The sequence below is a fragment of the Polyodon spathula genome, chromosome 31 (assembly GCF_017654505.1).
Source record: "Polyodon spathula isolate WHYD16114869_AA chromosome 31, ASM1765450v1, whole genome shotgun sequence".
NCBI lineage: Eukaryota > Metazoa > Chordata > Actinopteri > Acipenseriformes > Polyodontidae > Polyodon > Polyodon spathula.
Window position 1 is genome coordinate 2,255,014 of NC_054564.1, and position 13,713 is coordinate 2,268,726.

At 43.6% G+C, this 13,713-nt stretch overlaps 1 protein-coding gene across 1 annotated transcript in view; it reads left to right on the plus strand.

The window, feature by feature from the left end:
* The first annotated feature begins 388 nt into the window (after positions 1-388).
* The window catches only part of adgra2 (adhesion G protein-coupled receptor A2), an 89,379-nt gene continuing 76,054 nt past the window's right edge, over positions 389-13,713 (plus strand). Inside the window, exon 1 of the mRNA XM_041233383.1 lies at positions 389-857. Coding sequence (XP_041089317.1) covers positions 601-857 — 257 coding nt within the window. The 5' untranslated portion in view covers positions 389-600. The remainder of the gene's footprint in view (positions 858-13,713) is intronic.

Below are 13,713 nucleotides of genomic sequence, written 5' to 3' on the forward strand. Positions count from 1 at the left end.
CACTATCTGAAGAGGAATTCAAACAAAAACAAAACAAAACAACAACTGTATGAGAGAGAAAGTTAGTTGTGCGCTGGATATTCTGATACTGTGCAAAGCGCAATAATTGACCTAAAACATATATACACCGCTGTATAGTAAAGCTGAAGAATTGGAATAGTTTTATAACAATTATTATTATTATTATTATTATTATATTATTATTATTATTATTAGGGTATTCTACTATTAATTACTAATATTAGGGCTATATAAACCCTTCATTTTTTGGATAGATAGGCAGACTGCACTAATTTCTATTATATAGTTCATTTCCATATTAGGTATTTTAGGGCAATATATATATATATATTATTATATATATTATATATATATATATATTATTTAGGGTCTTTCCCAGTTTTATTTAGGCTATATATAAACTTCATTTTTTGGAGCGGGGAGCAGACTGCACTATAAAGTCAAATCTATCATTTCATTTCCATATTAGTATTAGGCGCCTTCCTGTTTCCTACTATCGAGCGGCGGCTCTGCCTCGGGAGTGCACCCGGGAGAGTATGGGCTGATTTCTGGGCGGCTGTGGTGGGATCGACCGGGATAATGCGGTGGGTGACCGGCCTGGCATCGTTAGGGTCGCCGTTCTGGGGACGCTTTTTCCTCTTGGTCGGGGCGATCTTGTGGGGGTGCCTGGGAGCCAGCAGCTGCCCGGACCTCTCCACAAGCCGCTGCATCTGCGTGGACGAGAGCTCCAAGCAAGGACACGTCGTTGCAGCTGTCCGGAAAAAGGTGATCTGCAGCGGGGAAGACCTGACAGAACCACCGCTGGCGAGCCTGCTTCCTAACGGGACTGTCACTCTGTAAGTACGCAGAACAAGTGAGGTGTTTTTATCTTTGAATTCGGGACACACCTTTCCACATGGCTAGATAAATACACATTTATTGTTCTCTCTCTCTCTCTCTCTCTCTCTCTCTCTCTCTCACTTTTTCGTAATAGTAAACAAAACAAAATAAACCACAAGCTTTGCAAAATTGGTGTTTCTTACGGAGTCTTCTTACAATTGACAAGCCCCGTACATGTATACATGGTACCGTTCTGTACACAAAACTTTTCAAATGTCACGTGTGGAGCGTTAGCATGTATCACTCATTTGGAACAGAAGTGTACGTCTGAAACTGTCACTGTCACTCCAAGTAACAGCATGCCCCCTTCAGTGTCACGACTCAGTGAACGTTCTAACTGCCGTCTTGTCATGCCTGGCAAATGTCACGACAGTAAACGTCAGAGACACGTTTCAGAAATGTAGCTGGTGATTTGAGACCGCTAATCGTGGTTCTGTTTAGATTCTAATTAACCACAATGTCCCACTCAGCGGTCACGGTCCGTGCTGGATAATTGACTTAGTCCCGCTGTCCATTATATTTTATTAATGTCCTGACCATCTGTTGCTAGGTTATTGCGTAGAACCTAACCACTGTGCGCATGCACCGACAAGGTCACGACTGCTTGAACTGATTTATTTATTTATTTTAGTCTGCATTTTTATTTATTTATATTAAGGTAGTGCTCGCAATTTCCACGGCAACATATTTGCGTATTTTCTTGTATCTTAGTATTGTTGCCGTGATGTCCAGACAGCTTTCTCGCTCCATTGACTACTGTAGCTGCAAGCATCTCATTTTTATTTTATCTGAACACCTTTGTAATGCATAAATAAACGTTTATCGCATGTGCTTTTGTGAGGAAAAATAACAAAATATGTTTTTTTGTGCTGTTTATTTGGGGGTATGAGATTGCTAAATTTATCTTGACCTTTCACTTGCCGCTACAGTTGTCAAGCTACTTTTGTGAGGTGCTGGTAACGACAGCGCTGAGAGTGCAGTGTGTAGACTAGCGCTCATTATTATTAAGGTGCTGGTAATGACAGTGCTGCAGAGCTGAGAGTGCAGTGTGTAGACTAGCGCTCATTATTATTAAGGTGCTGGTAATGACAGTGCTGAGAGTGCAGTGTGTAGACTAGCGCTCATTATAATAGAGCTGAAGTGCAGTGGTAACTAGCGCTCATTATTATTAAGGTGCTGGTAATGACAGAGCTGAGAGTGCAGTGTGTAGACTAGCGCTCATTATTATTAAGGTGCTGGTAACGACAGCGCTGCAGAGCTGAGAGTGCAGTGTGTAGACTAGCGCTCATTATTATTAAGGTGCTGGTAATGACAGAGCTGAGAGTGCAGTGTGTAGACTAGCGCTCATTATTATTAAGGTGCTGGTAATGACAGCGCTGGAGAGAGCTGAGAATGCAGTGTGTTAGACTAGAGCTCATTATTATTAAGGTGCTGGTAACGACAGCGCTGCAGAGCTGAGAGTGCAGTGTGTAGACTAGCGCTCATTATTATTAAGGTGCTGGTAACGACAGAGCTGAGAGTGCAGTGTGTAGACTAGCGCTCATTATTATTAAGGTGCTGGTAATGACAGCGCTGCAGAGCTGAGAGTGCAGTGTGTAGACTAGCGCTCATTATTATTAAGGTGCTGGTAACGACAGAGCTGAGAGTGCAGTGTGTAGACTAGCGCTCATTATTATTAAGGTGCTGGTAACGACAGCGCTGCAGAGCTGAGAGTGCAGTGTGTAGACTAGCGCTCATTATTATTAAGGTGCTGGTAACGACAGAGCTGAGAGTGCAGTGTGTAGACTAGCGCTCATTATTATTAAGGTGCTGGTAATGACAGCGCTGCAGAGCTGAGAGTGCAGTGTGTAGACTAGCGCTCATTATTATTAAGGTGCTGGTAATGACAGCGCTGCAGAGCTGAGAGTGCAGTGTGTAGACTAGCGCTCATTATTATTAAGGTGCTGGTAATGACAGAGCTGAGAGTGCAGTGTGTAGACTAGCGCTCATTATTATTAAGGTGCTGGTAATGACAGTGCTGCAGAGCTGAGAGTGCAGTGTGTAGACTAGCGCTCATTATTATTAAGGTGCTGGTAATGACAGCTGCAGAGCTGAGAGTGCAGTGTGTAGACTAGCGCTCATTATTATTAAGGTGCTGGTAACGACAGCGCTGCAGAGCTGAGAGTGCAGTGTGTAGACTAGCGCTCATTATTATTAAGGTGCTGGTAACGACAGCGCTGCAGAGCTGAGAGTGCAGTGTGTAGACTAGCGCTCATTATTATTAAGGTGCTGGTAACGACAGCGCTGCAGAGCTGAGAGTGCAGTGTGTAGACTAGCGCTCATTATTATTAAGGTGCTGGTAATGACAGTGCTGAGAGTGCAGTGTGTAGACTAGCGCTCATTATTATTAAGGTGCTGGTAATGACAGAGCTGAGAGTGCAGTGTGTAGACTAGCGCTCATTATTATTAAGGTGCTGGTAATGACAGTGCTGAGAGTGCAGTGTGTAGACTAGCGCTCATTATTATTAAGGTGCTGGTAATGACAGCTGCAGAGCTGAGAGTGCAGTGTGTAGACTAGCGCTCATTATTATTAAGGTGCTGGTAATGACAGAGCTGAGAGTGCAGTGTGTAGACTAGCGCTCATTATTATTAAGGTGCTGGTAATGACAGAGCTGAGAGTGCAGTGTGTAGACTAGCGCTCATTATTATTAAGGTGCTGGTAATGACAGCGCTGCAGAGCTGAGAGTGCAGTGTGTAGACTAGCGCTCATTATTATTAAGGTGCTGGTAATGACAGTGCTGAGAGTGGAGTGTGTAGGCTAGCGCTCATTATTATTAAGGTGCTGGTAATGACAGTGCTGAGAGTGCAGTGTGTAGACTAGCGCTCATTATTATTAAGGTGCTGGTAATGACAGCGCTGCAGAGCTGAGAGTGCAGTGTGTAGACTAGCGCTCATTATTATTAAGGTGCTGGTAATGACAGTGCTGAGAGTGCAGTGTGTAGACTAGCGCTCATTATTATTAAGGTGCTGGTAATGACAGCTGCAGAGCTGAGAGTGCAGTGTGTAGACTAGCGCTCATTATTATTAAGGTGCTGGTAATGACAGCGCTGCAGAGCTGAGAGTGCAGTGTGTAGACTAGCGCTCATTATTATTAAGGTGCTGGTAATGACAGTGCTGAGAGTGCAGTGTGTAGACTAGCGCTCATTATTATTAAGGTGCTGGTAATGACAGCGCTGCAGAGCTGAGAGTGCAGTGTGTAGACTAGCGCTCATTATTATTAAGGTTGGTAACGACAGCGCTGCAGAGCTGAGAGTGCAGTGTGTAGACTAGCGCTCATTATTATTAAGGTGCTGGTAATGACAGAGCTGAGAGTGCAGTGTGTAGACTAGCGCTCATTATTATTAAGGTGCTGGTAACGACAGCGCTGCAGAGCTGAGAGTGCAGTGTGTAGACTAGCGCTCATTATTATTAAGGTGCTGGTAATGACAGCGCTGCAGAGCTGAGAGTGCAGTGTGTAGACTAGCGCTCATTATTATTAAGGTGCTGGTAATGACAGAGCTGAGAGTGCAGTGTGTAGACTAGCGCTCATTATTATTAAGGTGCTGGTAACGACAGCGCTGCAGAGCTGAGAGTGCAGTGTGTAGACTAGCGCTCATTATTATTAAGGTGCTGGTAATGACAGCGCTGCAGAGCTGAGAGTGCAGTGTGTAGACTAGTGCTCATTATTATTAAGGTGCTGGTAACGACAGCTGCAGAGCTGAGAGTGCAGTGTGTAGACTAGCGCTCATTATTATTAAGGTGCTGGTAATGACAGTGCTGAGAGTGCAGTGTGTAGACTAGCGCTCATTATTATTAAGGTGCTGGTAATGACAGTGCTGAGAGTGCAGTGTGTAGACTAGCGCTCATTATTATTAAGGTGCTGGTAATGACAGTGCTGAGAGTGCAGTGTGTAGACTAGCTCATTATTATTAAGGTGCTGGTAATGACAGTGCTGAGAGTGCAGTGTGTAGACTAGCTCTCATTATTATTAAGGTGCTGGTAATGACAGCTGCAGAGCTGAGAGTGCAGTGTGTAGACTAGCGCTCATTATTATTAAGGTGCTGGTAATGACAGCTGCAGAGCTGAGAGTGCAGTGTGTAGACTAGCGCTCATTATTATTAAGGTGCTGGTAATGACAGTGCAGAGCTGAGAGTGCAGTGTGTAGACTAGCGCTCATTATTATTAAGGTGCTGGTAATGACAGTGCTGAGAGTGCAGTGTGTAGACTAGCGCTCATTATTATTAAGGTGCTGGTAATGACAGAGCTGAGAGTGCAGTGTGTAGACTAGCGCTCATTATTATTAAGGTGCTGGTAATGACAGTGCTGAGAGTGCAGTGTGTAGACTAGCGCTCATTATTATTAAGGTGCTGGTAATGACAGTGCTGAGAGTGCAGTGTGTAGACTAGCGCTCATTATTATTAAGGTGCTGGTAATGACAGCGCTGCAGAGCTGAGAGTGCAGTGTGTAGACTAGCGCTCATTATTATTAAGGTGCTGGTAATGACAGTGCTGAGAGTGCAGTGTGTAGACTAGCGCTCATTATTATTAAGGTGCTGGTAATGACAGTGCTGAGAGTGCAGTGTGTAGACTAGCGCTCATTATTATTAAGGTGCTGGTAATGACAGAGCTGAGAGTGCAGTGTGTAGACTAGCGCTCATTATTATTAAGGTGCTGGTAATGACAGTGCTGAGAGCTGAGAGCTGCAGTGTGTAGACTAGCGCTCATTATTATTAAGGTGCTGGTAATGACAGAGCTGAGAGTGCAGTGTGTAGACTAGCGCTCATTATTATTAAGGTGCTGGTAATGACAGCTGCAGAGCTGAGAGTGCAGTGTGTAGACTAGCGCTCATTATTATTAAGGTGCTGGTAACGACAGAGCTGAGAGTGCAGTGTGTAGACTAGCGCTCATTATTATTAAGGTGCTGGTAATGACAGTGCTGAGTGTGAGTGCAGTGTGTAGACTAGCGCTCATTATTATTAAGGTGCTGGTAATGACAGCGCTGCAGAGCTGAGAGTGCAGTGTGTAGACTAGCGCTCATTATTATTAAGGTGCTGGTAATGACAGTGCTGAGAGTGCAGTGTGTAGACTAGCGCTCATTATTATTAAGGTGCTGGTAATGACAGTGCTGAGAGCTGAGGCAGTGTGTAGACTAGCGCTCATTATTATTAAGGTGCTGGTAACGACAGCGCTGCAGAGCTGAGAGTGCAGTGTGTAGACTAGCGCTCATTATTATTAAGGTGCTGGTAATGACAGTGCTGAGAGTGCAGTGTGTAGACTAGCACTCATTATTATTAAGGTGCTGGTAATGACAGTGCTGAGAGTGCAGTGTGTAGACTAGCGCTCATTATTATTAAGGTGCTGGTAATGACAGCGCTGCAGAGCTGAGAGTGCAGTGTGTAGACTAGCGCTCATTATTATTAAGGTGCTGGTAATGACAGAGCTGAGAGTGCAGTGTGTAGACTAGCGCTCATTATTATTAAGGTGCTGGTAATGACAGTGCTGAGAGCTGAGTGCAGTGTGTAGACTAGCGCTCATTATTATTAAGGTGCTGGTAATGACAGTGCTGAGAGTGCAGTGTGTAGACTAGCGCTCATTATTATTAAGGTGCTGGTAATGACAGTGCTGAGAGTGCAGTGTGTAGACTAGCGCTCATTATTATTAAGGTGCTGGTAATGACAGTGCTGAGAGTGCAGTGTGTAGACTAGCGCTCATTATTATTAAGGTGCTGGTAATGACAGAGCTGAGAGTGCAGTGTGTAGACTAGCGCTCATTATTATTAAGGTGCTGGTAATGACAGAGCTGAGAGTGCAGTGTGTAGACTAGCGCTCATTATTATTAAGGTGCTGGTAATGACAGTGCTGCAGAGCTGAGAGTGCAGTGTGTAGACTAGCGCTCATTATTATTAAGGTGCTGGTAATGACAGTGCTGAGAGTGCAGTGTGTAGACTAGCGCTCATTATTATTAAGGTGCTGGTAATGACAGCTGAGAGTGAGTGCAGTGTGTAGACTAGCGCTCATTATTATTAAGGTGCTGGTAATGACAGTGCTGAGAGTGCAGTGTGTAGACTAGCGCTCATTATTATTAAGGTGCTGGTAATGACAGAGCTGAGAGTGCAGTGTGTAGACTAGTGCTCATTATTATTAAGGTGCTGGTAATGACAGAGCTGAGAGTGCAGTGTGTAGACTAGCGCTCATTATTATTAAGGTGCTGGTAATGACAGTGCTGAGAGTGCAGTGTGTAGACTAGCGCTCATTATTATTAAGGTGCTGGTAATGACAGAGCTGAGAGTGCAGTGTGTAGACTAGCGCTCATTATTATTAAGGTGCTGGTAATGACAGTGCTGAGAGTGCAGTGTGTAGACTAGCGCTCATTATTATTAAGGTGCTGGTAATGACAGAGCTGAGAGTGCAGTGTGTAGACTAGCGCTCATTATTATTAAGGTGCTGGTAATGACAGTGCTGAGAGTGCAGTGTGTAGACTAGCGCTCATTATTATTAAGGTGCTGGTAATGACAGTGCTGAGAGTGCAGTGTGTAGACCAGCGCTCATTATTATTAAGGTGCTGGTAATGACAGCTGCTGAGAGTGAGAGTGCAGTGTGTAGACTAGCGCTCATTATTATTAAGGTGCTGGTAATGACAGCTGCTGAGAGTGCAGTGTGTAGACTAGCGCTCATTATTATTAAGGTGCTGGTAATGACAGAGCTGAGAGTGCAGTGTGTAGACTAGCGCTCATTATTATTAAGGTGCTGGTAATGACAGAGCTGAGAGTGCAGTGTGTAGACTAGCGCTCATTATTATTAAGGTGCTGGTAATGACAGTGCTGCAGAGCTGAGAGTGGAGTGTGTAGACTAGCGCTCATTATTATTAAGGTGCTGGTAATGACAGAGCTGAGAGTGCAGTGTGTAGACTAGCGCTCATTATTATTAAGGTGCTGGTAATGACAGTGCTGAGAGTGCAGTGTGTAGACTAGCGCTCATTATTATTAAGGTGCTGGTAATGACAGTGCTGAGAGTGCAGTGTGTAGACTAGCGCTCATTATTATTAAGGTGCTGGTAATGACAGAGCTGAGAGTGCAGTGTGTAGACTAGCGCTCATTATTATTAAGGTGCTGGTAATGACAGTGCTGAGAGTGCAGTGTGTAGACTAGCGCTCATTATTATTAAGGTGCTGGTAATGACAGTGCTGAGAGTGCAGTGTGTAGACTAGCGCTCATTATTATTAAGGTGCTGGTAATGACAGAGCTGAGAGTGCAATGTGTAGACTAGTGCTCATTATTATTAAGGTGCTGGTAATGACAGTGCTGAGAGTGCAGTGTGTAGACTAGTGCTCATTATTATTAAGGTGCTGGTAATGACAGCTGCTGAGAGTGCAGTGTGTAGACTAGCGCTCATTATTATTAAGGTGCTGGTAATGACAGAGCTGAGAGTGCAGTGTGTAGACTAGCGCTCATTATTATTAAGGTGCTGGTAATGACAGTGCTGAGAGTGCAGTGTGTAGACTAGCGCTCATTATTATTAAGGTGCTGGTAATGACAGCGCTGCAGAGCTGAGAGTGCAGTGTGTAGACTAGCGCTCATTATTATTAAGGTGCTGGTAATGACAGAGCTGAGAGTGCAGTGTGTAGACTAGCGCTCATTATTATTAAGGTGCTGGTAATGACAGCGCTGCAGAGCTGAGAGTGCAGTGTGTAGACTAGCGCTCATTATTATTAAGGTGCTGGTAATGACAGTGCTGAGAGTGCAGTGTGTAGACTAGCGCTCATTATTATTAAGGTGCTGGTAATGACAGTGCTGAGAGTGCAGTGTGTAGATTACCGTGCATTATTATTAAGGTGCTGGCAATGACAGTGCTGAGAGTGCAGTGTGTAGACTAGCGCACATTATTATTAAGGTGCAGTGCTGAGACAGTGCTGAGAGTGCAGTGTGTAGACTAGCGCTCATTATTATTAAGGTGCTGGTAATGACAGAGCTGAGAGTGCAGTGTGTAGACTAGCGCTCATTATTATTAAGGTGCTGGTAATGACAGAGCTGAGAGTGCAGTGTGTAGACTAGCGCTCATTATTATAAGGTGCTGGTAATGACAGTGCTGAGAGTGCAGTGTGTAGACTAGCGCTCATTATTATTAAGGTGCTGGTAATGACAGTGCTGAGAGTGCAGTGTGTAGACTAGTGCTCATTATTATTAAGGTGCTGGTAATGACAGAGCTGAGAGTGCAGTGTGTAGACTAGCGCTCATTATTATTAAGGTGCTGGTAATGACAGAGCTGAGAGTGCAGTGTGTAGACTAGTGCTCTCATTATTATTAAGGTGCTGGTAATGACAGTGCTGCAGAGCTGAGAGTGCAGTGTGTAGACTAGCACTCATTATTATTAAGGTGCTGGTAATGACAGAGCTGAGAGTGCAGTGTGTAGACTAGTGCTCATTATTATTAAGGTGCTGGTAATGACAGAGCTGAGAGTGCAGTGTGTAGACTAGTGCTCATTATTATTAAGGTGCTGGTAATGACAGAGCTGAGAGTGGATTGTGTAGACTACCGTGCATTATTATTAAGGTGCTGGTTATGACAGTGCTGAGAGTGCAGTGTGTAGACTAGTGCTCATTATTATTAAGGTGCTGGTAATGACAGAGCTGAGAGTGCAGTGTGTAGACTAGCGCTCATTATTATTAAGGTGCTGGTAATGACAGTGCTGAGAGTGCAGTGTGTAGACTAGCGCTCATTATTATTAAGGTGCTGGTAATGACAGTGCTGAGAGTGCAGTGTGTAGACTAGCGCTCATTATTATTAAGGTGCTGGTAATGACAGTTGCTGAGAGTGCAGTGTGTAGACTAGCGCTCATTATTATTAAGGTGCTGGTAATGACAGAGCTGAGAGTGGAGTGTGTAGACTAGCGCTCATTATTATTAAGGTGCTGGTAATGACAGTGCTGAGAGTGCAGTGTGTAGACTAGCGCTCATTATTATTAAGGTGCTGGTAATGACAGTGCTGAGAGTGCAGTGTGTAGACTAGCGCTCATTATTATTAAGGTGCTGGTAATGACAGTGCTGAGAGTGCAGTGTGTAGACTAGTGCTCATTATTATTAAGGTGCTGGTAATGACAGTGCTGAGAGTGCAGTGTGTAGACTAGCGCTCATTATTATTAAGGTGCTGGTAATGACAGAGCTGAGAGTGCAGTGTGTAGACTAGTGCTCATTATTATTAAGGTGCTGGTAATGACAGTGCTGCAGAGCTGAGAGTGCAGTGTGTAGACTAGTGCTCATTATTATTAAGGTGCTGGTAATGACAGTGCTGAGAGTGCAGTGTGTAGACTAGTGCTCATTATTATTAAGGTGCTGGTAATGACAGAGCTGAGAGTGCAGTGTGTAGACTAGCGCTCATTATTATTAAGGTGCTGGTAATGACAGTGCTGAGAGTGCAGTGTGTAGACTAGCGCTCATTATTATTAAGGTGCTGGTAATGACAGAGCTGAGAGTGCAGTGTGTAGACTAGTGCTCATTATTATTAAGGTGCTGGTAATGACAGCGCTGGAGAGCTGAGAGTGCAGTGTGTAGACTAGCGCTCATTATTATTAAGGTGCTGGTAATGACAGTGCTGAGAGTGCAGTGTGTAGACTAGCGCTCATTATTATTAAGGTGCTGGTAATGACAGAGCTGAGAGTGCAGTGTGTAGACTAGTGCTCATTATTATTAAGGTGTTGGTAATGACAACGCTGCAGAGCTGAGAGTGGAGTGTGTAGACTAGCGCTCATTATAATTAAGGTGCTGGTTATGACAGAGCTGAGAGTGGAGTGTGTAGGCTAGCGCTCATTATTATTAAGGTGCTGGTAATGACAGTGCTGAGAGTGCAGTGTGTAGACTAGCGCTCATTATTATTAAGGTGCTGGTAATGACAGTGCTGAGAGTGCAGTGTGTAGACTAGCGCTCATTATTATTAAGGTGCTGGTAATGACAGCACTGCACAGCTGAGAGTGCAGTTTGTAGACTAGCGATTATTATTATTAAGGTGCTGGTAATGACAGTGCTGCAGAGCTGAGAGTGCAGTGTGTAGACTAGCGCTCATTATTATTAAGGTGCTGGTAATGACAGTGCTGCAGAACTAAGAGTGCAGTGTGTAGACTAGTGCTCTTTATTATTAAGGTGCTGGTAATGACAGAGCTGAGAGTGCAGCGTGTAGACTAGCACTCATTATTATTAAGGTGCTGGTAGTGACAGAGCTGAGAGTGCAGTGTGTAGACTAGCGCTCATTATTATTAAGGTGCTGTTAATGACAGTGTGTAGACTGCATGACAGCACTGCAGAGCTGAGAGTGGAGTGTGTAGACTAGGTCTCATTTTTATTAAGGTGCTGGTAATGACAGCACTGCAGAGCTGAGAGTGGAGTGTTGTTAATACAGATTTTCATCAGCATGTAATAAGCAGTGTTCCAGATAAATGTGAAGTGTGACACACAGATGGACACTTCCATAATTCCACAGATCAGAAGTGAAGTCATTGAGGTAAGAGTTAGTGGAAGAGATTTCCAGCTGCAGTAGATACACAGCCTTCCTTTGACTGTGGGCAGCCAATACCAATTCCAATACCATTTCCAATACCATTCCATATACCAATTCCAATACCATTCCCAATACCAATCACAATACCCTTCCCAATACCAATAACAATACCATTCCCAATTCCATTCCCAATACCAATTCCAATACCAATTCCAATACCATTCCCAATACCATTCCCAATACCAATTCCAATTCCAATTCCAATACCAATTCCAATTTCATTCCCAATTCCAGTTCCAATTCCATTCCCAATACCTATTCCAGTACCATTCACAATATCAATTCCAATACCATTCCCAATACCAATTCCAATAAATGTCCAATACCAAGTCATTCCCATGTCCATCAATTCTAACACATTATTGATCAAAATTACAATTAGCAGTATTTTGTTAAAATGAGCTTCTCACAATGGCAACACTTTACTTACATTGAAGACACTGTTACTCAATTAAGTTGGATTCAAATGAAAGCAGTTGAACAATCGCAACCCTGACTGCAGCAATCTGGTCCGATTTCACTACTCAGGCTGAAGTCTGAATTTGGGCTGAGAGGAAATTACATCACTAAATGTCAATCAAACATGTTGTAGGGGCGGGAACATGCCTTTGTCAGAACGTTTTGGCTCGTATTAAATTCCACGGATTTGCTGCCTTGGGGGATTTTAACAGTTTTTGATTGCCGTTTTTTTACTCAGCACATTCACAAAGACAAATGCAACACATCTTTGCATTTATATTTTTAATTTCAAAAACATTCAAATAAATGTTTACTTAATGAAATGTGTCTGCTAAAACAGTATCTCGTTTCCAGTTACTCGTTATAGCATCTGCAGTGTCACTGCAGCAACCTGGAGAACAACAAAAGAAGGCCTTCTAATCAGTTACAGTATTTATCGTTTTTATGTGACCCTTTCAGGTACCGGTAAACTTTTGCAATAAGCATTTGCTGTCTCTCAGTTTTAAAACTTTGCTGTGGATCACAACATGTCACAGCAGAACAATCACAGTGTCATGTAATTGTAGGGCAGTATTGCCACGAGTGAAAACTCTGTTTGCTGTAGTCTGGCAGCTAAATTGTTTCTCAAAAGTGTTAATCAGATTTCACTGTAAGATAAAGAAAAAGCAAACAGTGCAAACTGTTTCCCCTCCCCTTCCCCTTCCTCTTCTGTCCCACCTATTTTTCTCTTTGTCTTGCCTTCGCTCACCCTGTCCCACTTATCCTGTTGTTCGGTCTCTACCACTCCATCCCCTATGTTCTCTCCCTCTCTTTCACAGTTTTTCCCCTACTTCTCCTCTCCTTTTTTCTCCCTCTACCTCTCCCCCTCTCCCCTCTCCCCTCTCCCTTTCTCCTCTCTGTCTCTCTCCATGTCCTTTCTCCCTCTCCCTCTCCCTGTCTCCTCTCTCTCTCTATCCCCTCTACCTGTCTCTTCTCACTCCATCTCTCTCTCTCTTCCTCTCCTATCCCCCTCTCTCCCTGTCTTCTCTCTCCCCCTCTCTCCTCTCCCTCTCTCCCTGTCTCCTCCCTCTGTCGGCTGACGGCACACGCTTCTGAGGACAGCGTGTGTTCGTCTTCGCCGCTCCCGCTCTACTTTACAACAAGAGAAAACCTCTAAATTCAATAAGTCCATTATATATATATATATATATATATATATATATATATATATATATATATATATATATATATATATATATATATATATATATATATGCATGGTTTATTGTGTGTTACCGGTTGCTAAGTAAAGAAAGTGCAGTATTCATTTCATTTGTGTGTAGACCTACTGTACAGATGTATTACATTTTCTTACATCAGACAGCTCCAGACAGGTCCTACTTATCGAGGGACTAGATTATGAAAACCTTTTTGATATAAATATATTTTATTTGGGGGTGAAGTTGGGAGGCACTGGAGGTCCATTGCCCGGGGCCCACAAAAACCTGCCGCTGGCCCTATAGCCAGTGCCAACTAATTAAGAAGTTACTGAGTCAGAGCGGAACGAAAAGCTGAACTCGCGCCACCCTAGAAGGAAACTTAATATCACTTAGACTCAGGGCTTAAATTCAGCTGGAGCTGTTTGGAGCTGAGCTCCGGTAAATAATTCCACATCCTGACTTCAGCTTGAGGCTGTTCTGTCGTGAATACAATACGAAATACAACTTTACCATAAATAATTATGAACGTTGATCTTCACGGGGACTGTAGCAATGTATTTTCATGGCAATTATTACAAGTGAAAATATTTAC